The sequence below is a fragment of the Molothrus aeneus genome, chromosome 8 (assembly GCF_037042795.1).
Source record: "Molothrus aeneus isolate 106 chromosome 8, BPBGC_Maene_1.0, whole genome shotgun sequence".
In the NCBI taxonomy this organism is placed as follows: domain Eukaryota; kingdom Metazoa; phylum Chordata; class Aves; order Passeriformes; family Icteridae; genus Molothrus; species Molothrus aeneus.
In genome coordinates, this window is record NC_089653.1 from 16,370,504 (window position 1) to 16,391,084 (window position 20,581).

Consider the following 20,581-nt stretch of genomic DNA (forward strand, 5'->3'; position numbering starts at 1 on the left):
CAGCATAATGGAACACATGATCTCTTCCCATTGTATAGGTTCTGCCAAAAGCCCTTATGACTTCCAGTGGCATTAATGCACTTAAATCAATTCCAGTATCACTGTAGTGTTGAAACCAGGAGAAATCAAATTGTTACAGCAGTGGAAGAACTGTTGCTCATTCTGATAGGAATGCAGGAACTGCACATATCATATCAATATATCATATGCTGATAATATTTCATAATAATCCTCTCATGAAAAATTAAGGCTCCAACTTCCCCATTTCACTCTCCTCTCCTCACTTTTGAATCCATCTTCATGTTGGATTTGGACTAGTTATGAAATATTGTTGCCCCTTGAACTATAAAATGAAGCACTGCTCCTGTTTCCAATTCCACCCTAGTGGCAGGCAGGGTGGAATTGTAAGTAGGAGCTTAAGGCACTCCCTAAACTGAGGGAGCCACTTGGCTGACAGCCTTAACAGAACTGATCCAAATTTAGTGATGTTCAGATGCTTAGCCAGAATCTTTTATTGTCCATGACAAAAGTTGTGTAGGTCATACATAAACAAATGGAATGAGTGCCAATGCTTGGGGAGCAGTTCCACAGCTGGAATGGTGTGGTGTGCAGTAAGGCTGAGAAGTTTCCTGCTCATGTTATGTTAGGGCAAGTATCCTGGAAGAAAGATAACAAGATCTAGAGCATGGATATCAGGAATTATGACTCAGGAATGGTGGTAGTGAGAGGTAGATAGTATCTACCAAAGGTAGATACCTTTGGTTTGTCTTGCAACATATAAGGTGTTTATTATAAAGCAACAAAAAGCATTAGGACCACAGGTCAGCACAAACAAAATGAGTCCAGATCTGTTGACGTTCCTGAATATATTCATGGCAGGCTTCAATTTAGCTTTGCACTTCAGTGGAAAAAGTTAAAAATACAAAATCTGTCAAGAGCAAGAAAGCTGGTATAATACACCTTCTTTTCCTTTTTACCTTATTTTTTTCATCTGCAACTACTTTGTTACATAGGAAATCTGATCAGAATGTGAGTCTGGTGTTAGTCTTTTTATTTTGACTTAGTGTGATAGCCTGGAACACGTTAATAGCGACTCTGCTGTGGTAATTTACACACCATCATTGAAATGATTATCAGATCCTAAGCTGTATCTGCCAGAGATGGGAAGAGTATCAGTTTATTTTATTGAGGAATATTGAATGTGAAATCTTGCATGAGCTGTAGTGTCAGCACTTTGTCCAGCATCCACGAGGTGACCTTTAACGTGCCTGTGAAGAAATCTGTGTTGATATGGTGGGCTGTTAGGGGCTAGGGGTGATGTGCTGGTGGCTGTCATTGTCTGATGTGATTGCTGGTCTCTTAGCCTTGTGAGACTCCTCAACCAAAAGGTTCTGACATGTTGCTATGCAGCCCATTATACAATTAAGCCTTGGTTCTCTTTGATTTTCTGTGTGCACATGCAGCCTCTGTAATGTTGCCAGACTAACACAGAGAGAAGTCCTGATGAAAGTCATTAACTTGAGATTTATTCACATTAACAGCCAACTCCTGCTTTTCAGAGATCTGATATTCTTTCTCCTAACTGAAGCAGTGCCAATTCAAGACCAGGAGAACTGGCATAAGGAGATAAAAGCATCTCAAAAGAACAAGTAACTAGGTTAAAAAAACTATGAAAACTAGTTAGGAGTATTGAGAAAAATATTTTCACTCCTAAAAGTTCTTTGAAATTGTAGCTCTCCATAGTGACTGTGACATTTAGTACTGAAAGGCAATTTAAACTCAGATTCTTATGAAGGATAAAGAAGCACAGGCTTCTTTATGCATACATACATGCATATATGTCTGTCTACATATGTCATGTAGATCATATATATATCTCTAATGACAGCTGGGTGCTTCCTAAAGGAGACATGAAGAAATGCCATTTTTATGAGAGCCCTAGGTGAATGTGGGAAGGGGTATATTTTTACAGGAGTAAATTTTAGCTAATTCATTTATGATCTTAGGTTCAGCCTGTGTTACTCAGCAGGGTGAAGGAAAAGTCACCCGCTGGGGGAGCTGTCTCTAATCTGCCTTTTGAAGGACCTCCTGAAGAGTTGCATCTTGTCACTCTTGGGATGCAGGGTCTGTGACCTGGGGTACCCATCTTTCTAGCCTTCAGGCTTTTCAATGTATTTTGGATGAGAAAGAGTCAAATCTTTTTCCCCTCCTGTAAATCTAAAAATGATTGTGTACTTGTGCTGGTACAAGGCTGACAGCCCTCAGTGTAGGAGGCCTTCTTCTGCTTCTGAGCAATGAAAAGATGTGGTTTTGTATGGTCTGAGCTGCCAGTTCTGTAAGGACCTCAGCTATTGGAGTTTCTTACCAATCCTGGACTGTGTCAATTTTGTAGGTCCATCAGAGCACAGATTCTCAACTGTTACCTTGGCAGTGCTAATAAGCAGCATTTTATAGGCATCTCCTGGGCTGATGTGGTGATTGTGTTTGTCACCCATTCATTCATTCATCCCTCCCTGCAGCTGCTGCAGTTTGAAGTCTGCAGTGAAACTCGTTGTCAGTCTCTAATGCAGGCCCTGAGAGTTCAGTAATGGCCAAGTTTTCACTCAAGTATCACAAGCTACTAAATTGATGGGCAGCCAGCAGATTGTAGGGCCTTTCAGCCACCAGGGCTTGTCCCAAGCCTGCTCCAAAGCAGCTGGGAATATTTTGCCATGGAGATGTGGACAAACCCACATAATTATTAACACACTGTTAATTTCCCTTAATTAATTTGATTTGTGAACAAAGTCTGTAGCCTTGAGATATTCTGGGAGCTATAAGGCAATTCTGTGACTTAGAAAAAAACCCCCATTAGCTGGACCACTTGTGGAAGCCTGATGTACTTTATGGAAAAGAAATACTGGAAATTCAGCAGTTGCTGCAAATTCCCCTTAACTTTATGAAAAGCTGTGGGCATTAATTACTAACAAATTATTTTACTGTACACCTACTGAGAGGAGGGGGATTACTGCAGGCTCATAGCTTTCTACTTTGTATGTACCATCTTCTGCTTATGCCAGGGAAGGGATTTAGGAAGAGTTCCCAACAAATACAATGGATGGTGTTAGTATTTTTTCTTTAATAAATGAAAGTGTTTTTTCCTAGAAACATTAAATAAATTTTACTGTTCATGTAGTAGGCAAGAAATTCTTTTCCATTTCCTAAGGATATATTACCTAAATATATACAATTTCTATTGGTGACATTTGCTTTCTACTATCCTTGTTCAGCTGTTTCTGCGTTTTGATGCTGAAATACAGTGTTGAAGATTTCAAAGGCAACTCTTCTAAGATAATTTTAAAATATAGGCTTAATGCCCTCAAAAGTTGTCTTTCCTAAGTCAGTCTTCCAATTTTCCATCGGCTGGTTTTTGGCCTGTCTCTATAATTTGGATTGAGTTGAGGGTTTTTTTGGTGATTTTTCTTTCTTTTCCCCTTTCAAAAATATATGGAAGAACTAGAAAATATGCAAGAGGGAGAAGGGTGACGAGAGATATCAGATTGCTTTTATATGAAGAGACATACAGGCCACAATTTTTCGGCTCAGTAAGCAGACAAAAGGAGGGGAGTCTGTCTAGGTGCTTAGGAAATAAAGAGATTAAAAGATGAAATGGGAGGAATTATTCTTTTTTTTCTTGTAATGAAAACCTAGATGATACTTAATAAAGTGAACTGGTAGGCAGCTTACAACCTATAAGAGGAAGTACATTTTCAGAGACTGCCTGCTTATATTTTGAAATTCATTGCCACAAAATGTGTGGAACAGAGAAGTTTAAATGGACTCAGAAGACCTTAGGAAAATGAATGCCTGATGGGTCCACCGAGGAAATAGTCTTTATATTGCATTAAGGAGATACTTCTCACACTTTGAATTTCATGAGAGGGAATACTGATTTTTTTCTTTAAATGTATAAATGGCTGGATAACAATCACCATAGCAACAGAAAGAATATCAGGTTAAGGCAGTAAGAAAGGGATTTAATGAATGTAATGTGTGTGGTTTTTTCCTCCTCAGATATGTTTGTGGTAATTCCTTGCCATATTTCTGTATCCGCATTTCTCTGAGGGCATTGCCCGTTTTAGCCCTAATTCTGTGTACAAATGCTCTGCTGTTCATTGTTGAAAAACCACCTGCCCTGCAGTGACCACGAGCCATTTAGAGTGTAGAAATGAATCTTGTAATGTTTTAAGGTAGGCTGATCTTCAAATGAGGTCTGACTGCTGGGTCATTCCCAGAGAGCTGCTGCCTTTCCCTCAGCAGAGACTCTGCTGCTTGTCTGTGGCCCTCCATGGGCCCAAATTGTTTCTCTCCCTCCTCTGAGAAGTTTGGACCACACATAAATCACATCTTGTTTTCTAATTTGATCAGCTTTGACCTTTCTAGGAGCTTTTCTCAAGACTTGGAAAACAACAATGCGTCAGGTGCAATATTAAATAAGCTCTGTAGTAATTACATAAACCTACTAAATTATTGAATCCTCCTAAACAAATGATGTAGGGAACTCTAATAAAGCTTCCTGGAGATCAGTGTTTATTTTTAAAGCTGCAGTAGGGAATCTGAAAGGAGAGCTTTTAAGCATTACACATAGTACAAGCTGTATTTCTTACCTGCTTTTATTTCTTACCTTTGACTACTTTGCTGAAATTACCACATCCTTTCTAGTGATGGAGTTTTGCTGGTATGTGGCAGTTTGTGGAGCTGGGAGAAAGTATTTATTACTGTAATCTTTCTTATATACCCTGTGTGCACTGTCTGTCAGTGTGCAAAATTGCAAAGAAGTTCTCATTGTCCAGTATTTTTTTAAAAGCTAAAAATTCTCCTGAATGTTGATTTGAAGCAGGGAAAAAATGAAGCAGGGCAATAGGCTGTAAACAAAAGGTTTGTAAACAGTAACATGGAAAAGTATTTTTCATGCTTACCACAGTTTCTATAAGAACACTATACAAAGATTAGCTAAGTGTATTGTTATGTTCCTTGTGAATACTTAGCAATTGGTACATAATTTATATAAACTATAATATCTGTGGATCTGGTGTTTGTATATTCTTGGCTAATTGGTTTTGTGAGCAAGCTGATTTTATTTGCCTTACAAAACCTGTTCTATGTATGTAATAAAGCCCAAGGGATAAATATATTTTTGAAAGCTGTCTCAATATAGCTTGTTGTTAATTAAAACCATTAAATGCCTATCATTACAGAGAAGAAAATTCATATTTTGCTTAATACTATCTACAGTTCTGTTTCTTGGAGAGACAATTATACATTGCCAAACACCAAGTTATGATTTTTTTACTCGGTGGCTTTTGTTGTAGAGGGAAAAAATATCTGCAAATCATTTAAGCCATTTTGTGTCACTTTCTGTGATTAGTGAAGATAAAGATGAAATCATATTGTAAAGATCAAAATAAGGGAGAGTTCAGTAAAAATGAAACTTTCAAATTTATTACAAGAATTTTCAGTGCTCCATAGATATGGATGTAGATTTCAATGCCAATAACCAGAGCTGGTCAAAATTCACTTAAAATCTTTAGCAGGGAAGCTTTGGCACTTAGGGTTTTTACTGACAAGACAGAGTGTTAACTTGTCTTAACAACAATTCTGATAAAATAATATTGGAGTTTTTTAATTGTCATTTTTAAGTTTCAACATTTCATCTAAGACTTTGACCTCTTTGTAGTTAAATTTTCCGTTTGGTTTATAAATTACATTTATTAATCCACAGCCTTTGAACTAAAATGCAAAGTGGCTACCTTTTTTCTCTAGAACATTGCCCTTGTTATATCAAGGCAGACAAAATATCATGTGGTAATTAGATAATGCCAGTACTTATTTTTAAAATAAGTTCCTACAAAAAATTACTTTTGATGTTGTGGAGCTTTTCATAAGTGTCTGGAGTTTAAGAGAAGAGCAGTTTTCCATACAGGATCGAGAACAGGCTTGATAGGTGATACCAGAGAATGGACTGAACTTTGCTTTCATTGAGATGACTCAGTGCCTTTAACCAGAATCAGAAAGTGATTCATGGTGGCCAGGCTTCAGAAGCTGAAAATCACAGCTGGTGAAATCTCACACAGTGGTCTGTACCTCAGGGGCCAGGCTAGCAAAAGTTCTGTTGTTAGAGCTGCAGAAATATGGGTGGGTTTCTTAAATGTGAGACATCAAAAGCATTGAGCTCAGATAGTAGCCGAGAAACACAGTAAAGAATGGCAAAAAAGAGAAGTTTTGATATAGCCTGTTGTAGCATGCTTGTTAATTCCTACGTGCAGAGCTCTTGTGTAGAAGGACTGAAAAACAGATCCTGACAACTGTCCAGCTGTGCAAGCCTCCCTTGCTTTCCCTTCCCAGTAAAATTCTTAGAACAGCACAACAGGACATTATTTGGCATTACTACACTCCATAGAGCAGGACAAGAACCTATAGGAAATCAGCATGAGTTTGTATTTGTTGTTAGATCCAACTTTTCCATGATGAGGGTTTTTTGTTTACAAACAGTCTGCTCAGGTCACTACTGCATAAATAACAAGGATAGTTCTGCTCTCAAAAGCTAGTAATTTGCTACCAAAAAGCATTTTGGAGCTTTGAAAACAATCTGTTCTCTGTGTGAAATGGATTTGTTTCCACTTTACCTACACATAATGAGTAGTGGTAAAGGGAATTGGTTCAGTTTTGTCCACAAGCAGCTATTCCTGAGCTTCCGGATGTTCAGCAATTGGCTGTAGCATTTAAATTATCCTTGGAGTCCAGGACATGTTGGATTTTACTGGACAATGACTTTGTCTTTTAAACTGCAGGAAAAAGAGGGGCTTGTTTGCCTTTCAAATAGTTAACCCAGTGGCAATGTGTTTTCAGCCAGTAACTTGTGACAGCTGTTGAGGACTTTATACCTGGATGGGTCTCACTTTTATGATTACTTATTAGTTTTAATTTTATGCTTAGAGACCTGGTTGTTCATATAAAAGGATAATTTACAATGCCCCTGGGGAGTGCCTGATTCAGCAGTATCTTGGGTCCTCACAGTTAATTTGTTTGACCTTTTAAAGAGTTGTGGTGCTGGTCTCACATCTTTTGCTATGGCAATGCTGCCATCTGATTCAACAACAGTGTTTCTACACTATGGCGCATTGTTTGTATCTTAAAGCCTTGAAAAGTGGTAAAACTGCAGGAGGATGGGGTGGAGTTTCTTGCCTGCTTTTCAAGAGAGAAATAGAAAGTGAGAGTCTCATAGAAAATACCTCCAATTTATTTTCAACACCTTCTTTGCCACATCTTGATTTTTTGTCAGGGAAATCAAATACAAAAATTTTGGGATAGAGTAATACTTCCCTGCACTTCATAAAGAAGCCATCAGAGGATAAGATTCTTGTTCATATTGTTTTCATCACTCTCATGATTGCTTCATTTAGTACTACATCTTTCTCAGTGCCTGTGTTGCTGCACTAATAACATCAGCATGTTGCAGTCACTGCTCCTTCAAAGACTAGTATTAATTGAAGCAATTTATTCTAGCAGAGCTGAAGATGGCCTATTTATACTTTTATATAATGAATTACAGAATACATCTATCTTGTCATGTCCTCTCAGCTCCTTTTTCTGCCAAGTATGGATTTGCTGCCCCAGACAAGCATTGCCCAGGCTCAGCACAGTAGAACACAGGTGTTTTTCTGTGTTGTGTAGGAGGTCAGAGATGTTCACCAGCTATCACAATATGGAAAGAGGAGCAACCCTGAATTGGTATCAGTGCTGCTTCATTACCTGCTAGCAAAATAATATCTCAATCTGCCACATAGTGGAGCAGTATCTTATTTCACCAAAAAAGATAATTCTCATAATTGATGCCCTTCAACATAATATTTAATGTGATGTATAAGCAATATAAAGCATATGGTGCTGATCTATTCCCAAGAAATCTGACACTGTGTTAATAAAACCTTTAGGGTTAAAAAACCCCATTGCTTCAATTCTGCCTGAAACTCCTCAATCACAGTTCTGTAGAAAGCAGTAGAATACCTTGTCTTCCTTAATGTTAGTAGTATAAGGCATCATGTGTCTAATCTTCATTTATGTTGTAGAGCTCTATTATATGTAAAGTAGTTGGCTTTTAATAGTGTGGTCATTACATTTAATTGAATTGAGCTTTGGCTAATGAAAAATGTAAGGGAAAACATTTCTTCTCATGTCAAAATATTTTATATTCTCTGCAATGAAGGACCATAAAAAATGGAGCAAGATACTGCTGAGTTATGATAGGTAGGGTGGAAATTGTTAGTTGCTGTGAATGGCAGAATTTGAAGAGCAGGACCTGAATAAATACACAGGCTTCTAGAGAGTAAGAATATTAATGCTGAAGTACCTCTAGCAAAGCCTCTGCTGGCAGTCCTCTGTCCTAAACTAGCCTTACAGTTTTGGGTTAACTAATGTCATATTTTCCCTACCTGTTTGGTAGGAATTGTTGTAAATGGCATGGAGAGAGAGACTCCCTATCCATATACTACCCTGTTACTCTCTAGATAATAGCAGTTAAGTACTGTCATTGATCTTACAAGGCAAAAATACACTTCTGATACTAATTTGCACTTTGTTTCAATGCAATGTAATTTTTAGCATTTTGCATTGGTTTTAAGCTGTTTGAATTAATTTGAAATTTTTATTCCAATTTGTGTAAATTCTCCTCTTGTTACTATGCAGCTTCTTGCCAAAGTACATTTTGTTGGCACAATTGGAGATTTGTTTTCTTAAATTCTAAATCAGAGTTTCGTGGGACTATTTACATGGTGGCAACTCTGTTAATGCTGCTTTTCTCTGTTAATTGTGACCCCATTCCCTCACGTATTTGAAAGGCATTGTGCTGCTTCAAGGGCAGACTTCATGTGGTATCTCAGTCCTAGACATTTGCCATTTGTCTCGCTGGCTGCTCAGGCAAGCAGTGGTGTATATCTGTTTCCTTAGATAAGTCAGTTCAAGTCAATTGCTCTTTCCTACTCAAATCCCTCCTTCAGTGTTCTTGAACTTTCTCTATTTTCTATTCTAGGTCTATGCACAATTAACTTTAAGTGTGGCTCTCGGGACTCAGTGGTGTTATGTAGGCTTGCCGAGTTAACGGTTGTAGGCTGGAACCTCAAATTGCTCCTGTGCACTGCTGACAGAATTTCTCCCTGGTTGAGTTCTAGGAATGACTTTGTTTCAGCAGTGGGGTATGGTTTTTTCTTTTGGAGGTGAAAGTAGCTGAGGTTTTCAAGTATTCTGAATTATGACATTCATTGAAAAAACTACATAAGTATATTTTAACTTCGTGGATAGTATGCCCCTATACCATCCTTAAAGATAGCAATCAATCCACTCACCTGGGAAATGGCAAACACAGGGGGATCACAGGTTAAACCTTGCACTCTGGGACTTCAATGAAATTGTTCCATGTGGGAAAAAAACATCTTAATCACCTTTGGCTGGGATACAGAATTATGTGAAACAATTGTTTGGATTTGGTATCTCTGGTGAATTCAAGAACCACCAGAGGGTTCTTTGATTTCCTTTATCTATGTACCTCGTATCCTGGATATGCCAAACCCTTCCCATGAAAAATTGTTTTGCTTAGAAATACTAAAAAAATCCCTGCCCTTTTATCTATTTCTCATTTAACAGTCTTCACCGAGAGTGAATAAATGTTTCTAGGAAACAATTTATATTTCATGTGAAAGGGTGTCTGTAGATTACAATATGTTTGCAGCAGTCATTCTGTTGCCTTACATCTAGTTTTGTTTCTAATTTTCCCTTTTCTTGGTTATCATTATCTTCAATATTCACAGTTGCATCTTTCATCCTTTCTGTATGAACTGAATCCTCCATCACAGTGGCAGTCGTCTTGTTCTCCCTTGATATTCTTCCAGCATGCCTAACTCTTGTTCAGACAGATGCCATCCACAGTGTTAAGACCATACATTCTTCTCAGCTGTGTTGGGGCTGCTCTGTCCAGCCCGTGCCATGAGATGTGGAGTCCAAGACCACACTGGTACTTGTGCAGCAGTACTGTTTTACAAGCTCATCATCATTTGCATCTCATTGTCACCCTGCACAACTTGTTCATTGATTTCTGTCTTTGTTTCTTCAGTTGAAGTATGCCTATTTCCCATTTTTCTGTTCCATAAGTGTTCACTTTTACTTATGCAAGATGCATATTATTGTTTCATGTTGGAGTTCTTACCACTCCTATTTATTTTTCTCACTGTTTGATATAGTTTGATATATTTTCAGCAGTCCCCAGTTTTGAGATATCTTTGCATCTTAGACATTTTAAAATTAGTAATTTCCTGTTCCAAAACAGTAAAAAAGCTATTAAGTCAAGAAGTTCTTAGTATTGACTTGCTATGAGCTATTCAGAACTTTTCTTCTCATCTTGATACATCATTCTCCATTGTTCCATAGAAGCTAATCTGTAAATTATGTGGTATTGTCTTTTTTTCAGGAGACAAATTGCCCTCGGTGAGGGTTCATAAGACCTTGTATGAAATAAACCTAAAATTCTGATGTAAGCATACTGTCCTCTTCATTTCAGCTACCTATTAATTCTGCAGTACTATTGAAAAAGCAGTCAAGTTTCTCCAGAATGACTTGGTAATTTTTAGGTCTTGCTGCCTCATGCTCATCTTCGTGTGATTCTCTGGAGAAATTTTATTATCGTCCATATAGCACCATAAATTTGCAAAAAAATTGCACTAAAATTGGAATAAATTGAATTCTTCTCCTTGCAGGTGTTGCATTCTTAAAGACTCATTAAAACATCCACAGCCACATCTGTGTCCTTTGCTGTCCTGGACACATAACCAGGTTCCCCTTGTAGAAAGAGCAGTGGCAAAGCAACCCCAGGGGAGGCAACCTTTCCCTCTGCCCTTTTTCTAACTTTATGCAGCTTTCCATGGTCTCCCTGCCCCTCTCTGACCTTTTATCAAGTAGATGCAGTCCTTATGGTGCCCCTTAATGGCAAACTGAGCCTCTTGAGCATTGAGCAGGTTGACATAAAATTTTCACCCGAAGATTGGGAGTTCATGTACCGTTTGAGACTGGCTCCTCAATCCTCTGCTTTGTAATTTTAACATGTGTGGAGTTCTCTGTGGCTGTGGGTGCACAGGCATTCCAGTCACACTGCAAATGTTTGGAAGCAAGATATGTTTTTAATACAAAAAGATGCAAAATATCCGACTAGAATGTCTGGATGTAGATGGTATTTCACTGCAAACAGGGATGAGTTATGCTGGATCACAGAATGGATCTTAAATCAGTTCATCTGGTGATCTTACCCAGTATCTTATCCCTATATTGACTATAAGCTTATGTTTTAGCGTAGAAATGTTAGAATATTCCTAATATGTAGTTCTGACGGATTTTTTTGTATCAGTGTTTGGATTTGCTTGCAAGTTAAAGATTTGATACCTTTTCATTTTCTGAATCCTCTTTTATATTATTATGGATTGCACAAATACGAAAGAGTTTTTGACTACTACTACTACTAATTCAAACTGTGAGTCCTACGACTACCTTCTTGTGAATGGCAGAAAATTCTGTACATTACTGCTATACTTAATTTGAAAAGGAATTGTGGACTTAAATGTTTTAAGTGGACTTAAATTTGTTTTAGGATTTAAGTGAAACTACTTTTATTCCTTAGAACTGTAACAGAGAAGTGTCCAATTTACTCCATTTATTTAATGGCCCACTCCCTTATTTCATATTTGTCTCCTGTAAACATTAATTTTCTTGTTTATGTGTTGTTTTATTATCAGGTTCACTTAAAATCTGCTTTTAGCTGTATTGCAAGGCTCTCAAAAGGAATGAGGCACCAATGTGTAAAATACACATACATGGTAGAAGGACATCATACTTGACATAAAAAACTGTTGAGTTCAAGGTTAAGAAACAAGTTGTCATTGAAATGAGATCTGTTTGAGTCTAACTTTAATCTAAAAGCATTTTTAGATTGTAAATGGCATAGATTAATTTATTTAACTCCATGGACAGAACAGCTTTTGTGTTCACAGAAAATATGCTCTGGTTGATCTGGGGGTGTCTGTCTTGTGGTGTGAGAACTGCCTGTCTTGCACTCTTTTCACTTTCCTGTTTCTTAGAAGATTTTTGGATTTCAAGTAAGGGATTCCCAAATTTACTTTCTTTGTATTGTGTAACCTTAGCTCCAAGGAAGTCACCCAAAGTTTTTGGGTTTTGGTAAAATAGAAGATGTATACTCTGGATAAATTGTAACCATTTCAAACATTAATATGCATCTGCTGAAAATTATCTTTTTTATTTCTTATGTGAATCATGTTTTTCCTGAAAAGTAGACCATATTTAGGATGGTGTCATACTTAAAATTGTGTTAGATAGCAGTGACATGCAGTATTTAGACAGTAACTACTGCATCATAAACTAAAATAGTGTAGATATTCACGTTCAATACTGATAAACACATTGAACACTTTTTTGCTAATCTCTGTTTTCAACTGTATTTACTAGGAGTTTGGGATAATTTGTATCTCCATTTGGTTGGGCCTGTGACAGACATTTGTTTTGCTTGTGTTTTGAGTAAGTGTCTTTGTTTCATCCTGCGTTGCTTGTGGAGGGTGAAAACAATGTTAAAATTGTTCTTTTCTCCCTCCAAACCCTTCCTCGCAGTTCTAGTTGAAAATGCAGTAAATATTGACTAACATTGGAAGCATGTTTTGAGTCAGAATTTTCCAACAAATTACCTTTTTGTCAGAATTCTACATTTGTTTCCTCTGGATAGCTTTTACTGGATGGTTTAGCTTCTGCTGTATGGCTAGAACTAGAGGATTCCCAGCAACAGGGCTATTTCAGAAAGAAAAGCTAGGAAGCTTTAAATTGAAAATCTTTCATAAAGTAGCTGATTTCAAAGCTTGAAGTCACAAAATCAGGTAACTTGAGAATCAAAGAATCCCACCCAGACTGCCATTAAATGCATGTTTCAGAGACCATTGATTTTTTTTTTTTTAAACACATCCTGCAAGTGCTGATTCTGCAAGCAGTTGTTTCTTATAATCAGATATAAAAGCCCTTTATCTCCTATCAGCTGATGGCTGTGCTATAACCTTTAGCTCCAGATTTCTGGTAGGAAATTTGTACATATTTCTACAAAGAATGAAACCCTAATGGCCTTAACAGCAGTACTCATGGTGTGTAACCATGCTGGAAATTAGCTTCTCAGGCACTGATCTTGACAGGTCAGCTGTCACAAATTGATATACATATCTGTAAATACATCAGACCTATAAACAACATTCTGTCTGCAAGAAGTGGAAGATAAAATAGGCGCAGTTCTTAACAAATGCAGTGTTAGTGTTCCAAAGCACAAGGATACATAGGGAAAAGCCCTTCTGGAAATGATTTTCCATATGTTCCATTTATGATTTTTATCTCTATAGTTTGCTTTTAAGAGACTGAGAAGTTTGTACTCTGGAGTACTGTTCTGAAGCAAAATATGCTCTTTCTCCTTGCACTTACCCCTGCTGCATAAAGTAAGGATCTTTGTCTTCTTCTTTTGAAAAAAAAAATCATGGGTTTACGATATCTTACTTCCAGTATTTTTTGGAACTCTTTGAGGTGGTGCAGAATATGAAACAGAGTATTTGAGAAGTCTGGGGCCCTTTTATGAAATCAGATTTTGAAAGGTGCATGTTTAGGAGACGAAATTGATGTGTCAGTCCGCCAGTGATGAAGGTATAGCTTGAATGTGTTACATTTCCCATATGTAATGAATATTAAATCATCACCTGTAAATTTTGCAAGCCATTTTGGCAAAAATCTTGATCATATGCCTAGGACAAACAAAGAAGGTTTAAAAAGTAAGCTTTCTTTACAGATTTGTGACACAATAGATGCTATATACACTTACACTCATTTGGCAGTAGCAAGGGCTGAGGAACATCTGGAAATATTTCAGAGCAAACATCTAAATTCAAATTCAAAAGATACCATGGCTACAGTTATTTATCTGCCTGTGTTGCTGTAGACACTTGATGTGCAGACACTCCTCTGTCACTCCAGACTGCCATCACAGGAGGAGAGTGTTCAGTCTGAGATGTTTTGGCTTCCAGGAGTGTCATTAGAAAGCTTAAAATTATTCATACATTCTCCTCCTTCCATCCTCCAGGTCATCTGGATAAAAGGAGGTTTACCTTAAGTCTCTCCTCTCCTGCATCTCAGCTTTCCTGATATAGTGACTGGAATAATTTTCATCACTTGTGATAGTTGCTGAATATTCACTGAATGTCTTGTTCTTTTCTAGTTCCCTGTTTATCAGTTTAATGCAACAAACCAGAAATAAAACTATACAGATCTCTTCTATCACATTTTATTTGTTGATTTGATTTGTGAGGCTTTAGGATAAAACTGAAGTCATAGAAGTAAATCATGTAAGACATGTAGCCATAGGCATTTTCAGTGAAATAAGTTCTTTCCAAGAAGATTTTGACTTGTTACATGAAAATTAGCTTCTGGCAGGAGGAATCTATATTTCACAGATCTTGGACTGTGTTTAATTTCTACAGGGCATGCCTTCAGCTAACAACACTGCTTCCAAATATGTGAGCATAGTATTGGTGTTTAAGAGTACAGCTAAAAACAAAAAAAGAAGAAAACAGTTTCTACTTGATACTATTTATGTCTCTTCTGAACAAAATGACACTGTGGATTCTGTTTGAAGGCAAAAGGAGTCTGACTCAGGAGCATATTTAGTTTGAATAATCCAAAGGTCACTAAAAATTGACTTTTCTATTGAACCTGTTCTTTTGAATTGGACTGTATTTCTCTTCAGAAAATGCAGTAAAATTAATTTTTAAAATGATACATTTAATTGAAAAATAAAATATTTAGATGTAATGTTCCAGGGAGATATCCTGAAAACGTGCATGTGGTATATCTGGTAGATATGAGATACTTGTTCATCAGGAGCCTGGGAGCTCAAGAGGCTGTAATTGTTTTAGAGATCAGGTAGATGTAGGACAGGAACAGAGAAAACAGGACTTGAGACAGGAGCTGAAGAAAATGTGAGTCGAGACAGTTTGACACCATAGAACCTGTGTCAAGAATTTATGACTGTAGGTGAGCTAAAACGCTGTGGAAAAAAAGGTTGGTGCTTGATAAACATAAAGTATGTGAAAATAGGGATCTGCACAGAGAGGGAAATCTGGGATAGTACAACCATAGGTAATCCTGAGGACCCTTGGACAATATAAATTACTGAGGAGAAATGTAATGTCAGAGTGAACTAAGTGAAATGATATGATAAATACTACAGATAACAGAGCATTTATATTGCACCCATCAATGAACATACATTCAGGCAAGGCACGTGTTGATGTCTGTCCTCTGAATCACACTCCTCCTGATTCTACATTAAAGAAAGCCACACACCTCTCAGCCTCCCTCTATCAGTTCTGGACTTGGTCAAGCTGTTGTTAAACATTTTGTAAATGCTGAAGGAGCCCTGCCTGGCAGTGCTTCAGACTCTTGGTGCTTTCTATTCCAGCTGGCGACGTGGGACTCTGAGAAGGGCCTGAACGGCAGCCTCCAAGAGCGGCGTCTGGGCAATGACCTACAGGGAGTGACCCTCAAAGTGGTGACTGTCTTGGTATGATCCTTTCTGAGCTCAGGAAACAAAATGCTCAAGATAAAAACAATCTGACTGAATATTTTGGGCACTTCCCGCAGTGTTTTCCCCTATCATTTTCAGTTCTGTATTTTTGGATGATCTGTTACATAACAAGGAAGATAGATGATGGCCCTTTATTGTTTTATGTGAAGTGTGCACTGTCAGTGATACAGAGCATTTGTTTTTTTGCTTATGCTGTTTTTCTGCATTGTAATTCCTGCCAGGCATAGAACCAGCATAGGGCCTGAGTGCACAGGGGTACATTCCAGATACCATCCTTGAGCTTGGATAGGCAGTTTTCAGCATTTCATGGATTTTAAGATCAGATGGGCCAATTATGATAATCTAATCTTGGCTCTTGTACACTGCAGGCTGTAAAATTTAATCAAGTGTTTCTTGCATCAAGCTCATAAATTTCCATTGAGATAAACTATTTCTTTTAGAAAGGTGTCATCTTTCCAAAAAAATCATTATGCTTTTGGGACTACTGTCTGTTAAACTCTGGAGTGGTAAAGAGCTCCTGTCCGCCAAGTGCTACATTAGGGGCAAATTAGGGCTTGAATGCATTCCTGGCTAAGATATTGTAGTCTACACATTGCAGAATATGATGACATTTTTGTTGTTTTCAACTCTCTTTTTCTGAAATGTGGTAGAAATAGGCAGTACTTCAGAGTACATATGGAGGCACTCCCTGCAGCCCCCAATTTTCTTTCCTCAATTTATGCTGTAGTTGGTGTGAGAGGTGAGCAGATCCCTTCTGTGACAGTACCAGGCTACCAAGGCAGCCAACTGCAGTGGCTGTGCCAACAAAATCCCTGGGATCTTCAGGAGAGCAGGACACCTATTCCCAGCAGAAACCATACCACAAAATGCTGCATTTCCTTGGTCCCAAAACAGACTCCTTAAACTAAAATACTCCAGAAACTAGTACCCATGAAGGTTATTCTTTGAGTTCTCAAAATATTAAATGTTCACAAAATTGCAGCAGTTTTAGTTTGTGTTTTACTGTGTGTCCTGGATAAAAGATGAGGCCTTGTATATAAAAGATGCCTTTCTGAATCTGAGGTTGAATTTATTCTGGAGTCTCTGCTTCTTTTCAAGAGCTATGGGAAAACCAAGGCTATGGATAGGACTCAAGTGCTAAGGCAGTGGTGTCTGGTTAGGAAGCTTCACAGGATCCCAAATTTTGCCTCAGGAAGTTATGGGTGTCTCAGAATCTGTGCCAAGTTGTCCACAATTAACTCAGAAAACACTCTTTTGCTCAGAGAAGTAAATTAAAAATCTTGTTTCAAGTGTCAGTTAAGATACTGTTTTGTTCTCAGGAAGAGCCTTTTGTGATGGTGGCAGAGAACATTCTCGGGCAGCCAAAACGATATAAAGGATTTTCCATCGATGTCCTGGATGCACTGGCCAAGAATCTGGGCTTCAAGTATGAGATATATCAAGCTCCTGATGGCAAGTATGGTCACCAGCTCCAAAACAGCTCCTGGAATGGCATGATTGGAGAACTCATTAACAAGGTACACACAGAAGAAGCTGCGTTTTAAAAAAATTGCAGGAGAATGAATTAGGATGAAGTCAGCAGTGCAGAATGCTTCTGAGCTATAGATGGTTTGAGTGTGACATAACCTACAATTTAAGACTCTGTATGCAGGATAGGAACTAGAGAGTCTCTAGTTTTATTTGTTTCCAGCTGCTCTCAACATAAATTATATTGGTGTAAATCTATGTGTTTACATTGCTATAATAATAGAGGTCGTGTTTGTGTGTGTGAGGGAATGACTGTAGAAAATAGAGGAAAAAGTAAGGTATTCTCCTTAAAATATTAACTACTAGTGTTTTATTTTTTATCATTTTGTCTTCGAAAGTTGTTTGTAGATGGAACTTTCTGTCATTTTGTGATGATGTGTTTTATAAAGACCAATGAGCAATGACAATGAGTTTCACTCCCAAACAGGCAAAGTAGCCCCAGTAACAGGGGATCAGAATTTAAACTGGTCTCAAGATTATTCAATAATTTAAAACTGACAGGACTAAATTTCTTAATTACAGTATTGCAAATCTAGGAGTAAGTTAATTGAAATCCATTTAAGTAAATCGGTAGAGTTTGTAGGTTGGAGTCTCCCAGAGAATGAAATGAGTGTATTTTGTTCATGTTCTTGCAACCTCATGTGGGACAAATGTTAATCAAGAAGAAGAATCAAAGGAATTAACATTCCATGTTGCTGCTTTTTGTAGAAAAGGTTACTCCTCTTCAGTGGAGGTTATTACTGAAAGTGAAAGCTTTCTCATTATCTTGTAAATAGGTGGCTCAGTATCTGTGAGGAGATGTTTAGGAAGAAATAGAAGCAATTAAAGCTATTGCAAACATGTGTGTGATAATGGGATGTTCTTGGTTGGTGCTAGGGAGCATAAAGAATTTTCAACTTATTTTGCATTGACATAAACTGTTTGAATTTAATGGATTTAAAAATAAGGTAAGAACTCCGGTTAAATTTCTTTGGAAATTGCTTTCTTTGAAGCAATAAAATATCTATTATGCTATTTTTAAATGGTATTTCTGCTACCATTTGTTCCACAGATTCCAAAGGATTTCAAAGCAAACCTCCATCGTCTAATATTTGCTTTACATTCCCAACACAATTAGAGATAGAAAACTGAATGTATATTCTGTTTTTTTTTTTTGAAGAGGCCTCTTTTTATTAAGACAGAAAATATTGAAAATCTAATTGAAGCTCTTCAGAAGCTTTGGGAATCTTATTTATTAACTCCTATCTTACCCTTCATCAAGTGTGCATACTCTTTAAGGATTACCTGCATGCAAAACCAGCTTGTTTTAAATATTGAAGCCAAAGCAGTTTCAGGAACAAAGTAGCCTTTGTGCATTTTTCCTGTTACGAGCTTTTTCCATCGCTTTATTAATTTTAAAAAACAAACAAAATCTTCTCCCCAGTTGTCCTATGAAATCTCTTCATGAATATGGAAAGTTGGCAATTCTGCAGGGGGAAGAACAAACATTAGCTCTTGCTACCCTGCTAACAAATACACAAGCTAAATAAATGGTGTTTCTTTCTTTATTGCTTACATTGCTCTGGGTTAGTATGGTTTGGAGTTTTTAGGCCTTCTTTGGAAAAAAAATGAGGGATAAAGTTAAATAAGCTACCCTTCTTCCAGAGAGGAGTCAGGGTCATGCTTCTCATTCAAGAGAACCTTGACAGGTTATGTTTCATTACTCTTCTTTGGACCAGTGCAATTAACTAATATTTAAATGGTGAAAGTGATCCTGGTTTTATTTTTAGGGAATTTATATGAGTGCATCTAAATGTTGTAAGTTATAGAAGGAAAGGCATGGAGTCACTTGGTTCTTAGCAAGCTTCTCCTTAAGCTCCTGCCGACCAAACTCCAGGTGGCAGGGAGCGATGTGATGTGCTGCGTTTGTCTTGCAGAGGGCAGACCTGGCCATCTCAGCCATCACCATAACGCCCGAGCGGGAGAGCGTGGTGGACTTCAGCAAGCGCTACATGGACTATTCCGTGGGCATCTTAATCAAGAAGCCCGAGGAGAAGATCAACATCTTCTCCCTCTTCGCTCCTTTCGACTTTGCGGTGTGGGCCTGCATTGCGGCGGCCATCCCCATCGTGGGCGTGCTGATCTTTGTGCTGAACCGCATCCAGGCGGTGCGGGCGCAGGGCGCGGCGCAGCCCAGCCCCTCCGTGTCCTCCACCCTGCACAGTGCCATCTGGGTCGTGTACGGCGCCTTCGTGCAGCAAGGTACTGACCAGCAGCCGCAGAGCAGGCAGCACAGTCGGTCCTGCCCACAGGGGGATAAGGGTGCAACAGAACGGGCAGGTTTTGTGTTTTATTAGCCCAGATGAGCAAAAGAGGGAAAGGTAGGCAAGTCTGGGGCTTTATGTCTTTTTTTTATGCCTTTTCTGTCTCTCATTAAGTCCAGAAAAAGCACTAGCAGGGTTTTACTGTTTGGGAAAATTGTTACATTGGAAATAAGCTACAGAGCTGCTTGGTGCAGAATTGCAACACTTTTTCAGCTCTGAAACTAGCACCTTTTTAATTGTTTAATGTATAAATGGAAATAGAAATGTGTCAGCTCGTGCAACCTGCTGTATCCACTGGAGCAGTGAAGTACATTTTGATGAAAAAAATGCATGACTTAGAAATATATATGTTTTTGAACTCATGCGAGATAGTTTGTCTCTTGGTTGGTTGAACTGAGTGTGTAACTAACTTTACACTCAGGAATCTCTGGGCATAGGACAAATCCTACTGAATTCAGTAGGACTGCTGCCATTAACAAAGTCATTTTTGTAACTAATCATTTATAAAATCTGCCCACACAGTTTTTGTGCCCTATTTAGAATGTTAGTTGTATTCTTGGAAGGCAGGTGTTATTGAATGCTGACATATGGGTAAAGTTGTTAACTTTTTTCTACATTTTTTTCATTGTGATTTCAAGCTTCTAAAGCTTGAGCTGGAAAATCCAACCTATTGCTATGAAACTTCGTCCCTCATCTCATTAAGGTGGCAGCCTTGATGGGTTTAAGTGCAGTAAAATATAATCAGCACAAACATGCTGAAGTAAGTAGAACAAACTCTATGGTGAGCTTTAGTCTCCAATGATACTCAAGCATAACTGTGTTTGAAGACTGCTGGAAAGAAATCTTATGATTTGAAATCTTGTAAGGGGTAACAAGTAATGACACCAATGCTTCAGTCTTTGCAGATTTAAATACAGAAAGATAGCACACAAACCATTAGGCAGTTCTGTGGGGCTTTTTTTCCAATTCTGAAAGGGTAATTGAAAACAGAATATTACTATAATCTGAACAGTGATTTAATTCCTGCATATTAATTGTGCTTAACCATTCAACT

The 20,581-nt window shown here is 38.0% G+C and overlaps 1 protein-coding gene across 1 annotated transcript in view; it reads left to right on the top strand.

Moving 5' to 3' along the window:
- The window catches only part of GRID1 (glutamate ionotropic receptor delta type subunit 1), a 485,602-nt gene that overhangs the window by 415,250 nt on the left and 49,771 nt on the right, over positions 1-20,581 (top strand). Inside the window, exons 9-11 of the mRNA XM_066554224.1 lie at positions 15,572-15,673; positions 17,017-17,214; positions 19,141-19,465. Of these exons, the coding sequence (XP_066410321.1) occupies positions 15,572-15,673; positions 17,017-17,214; positions 19,141-19,465 (625 nt within the window). The remainder of the gene's footprint in view (positions 1-15,571; positions 15,674-17,016; positions 17,215-19,140; positions 19,466-20,581) is intronic.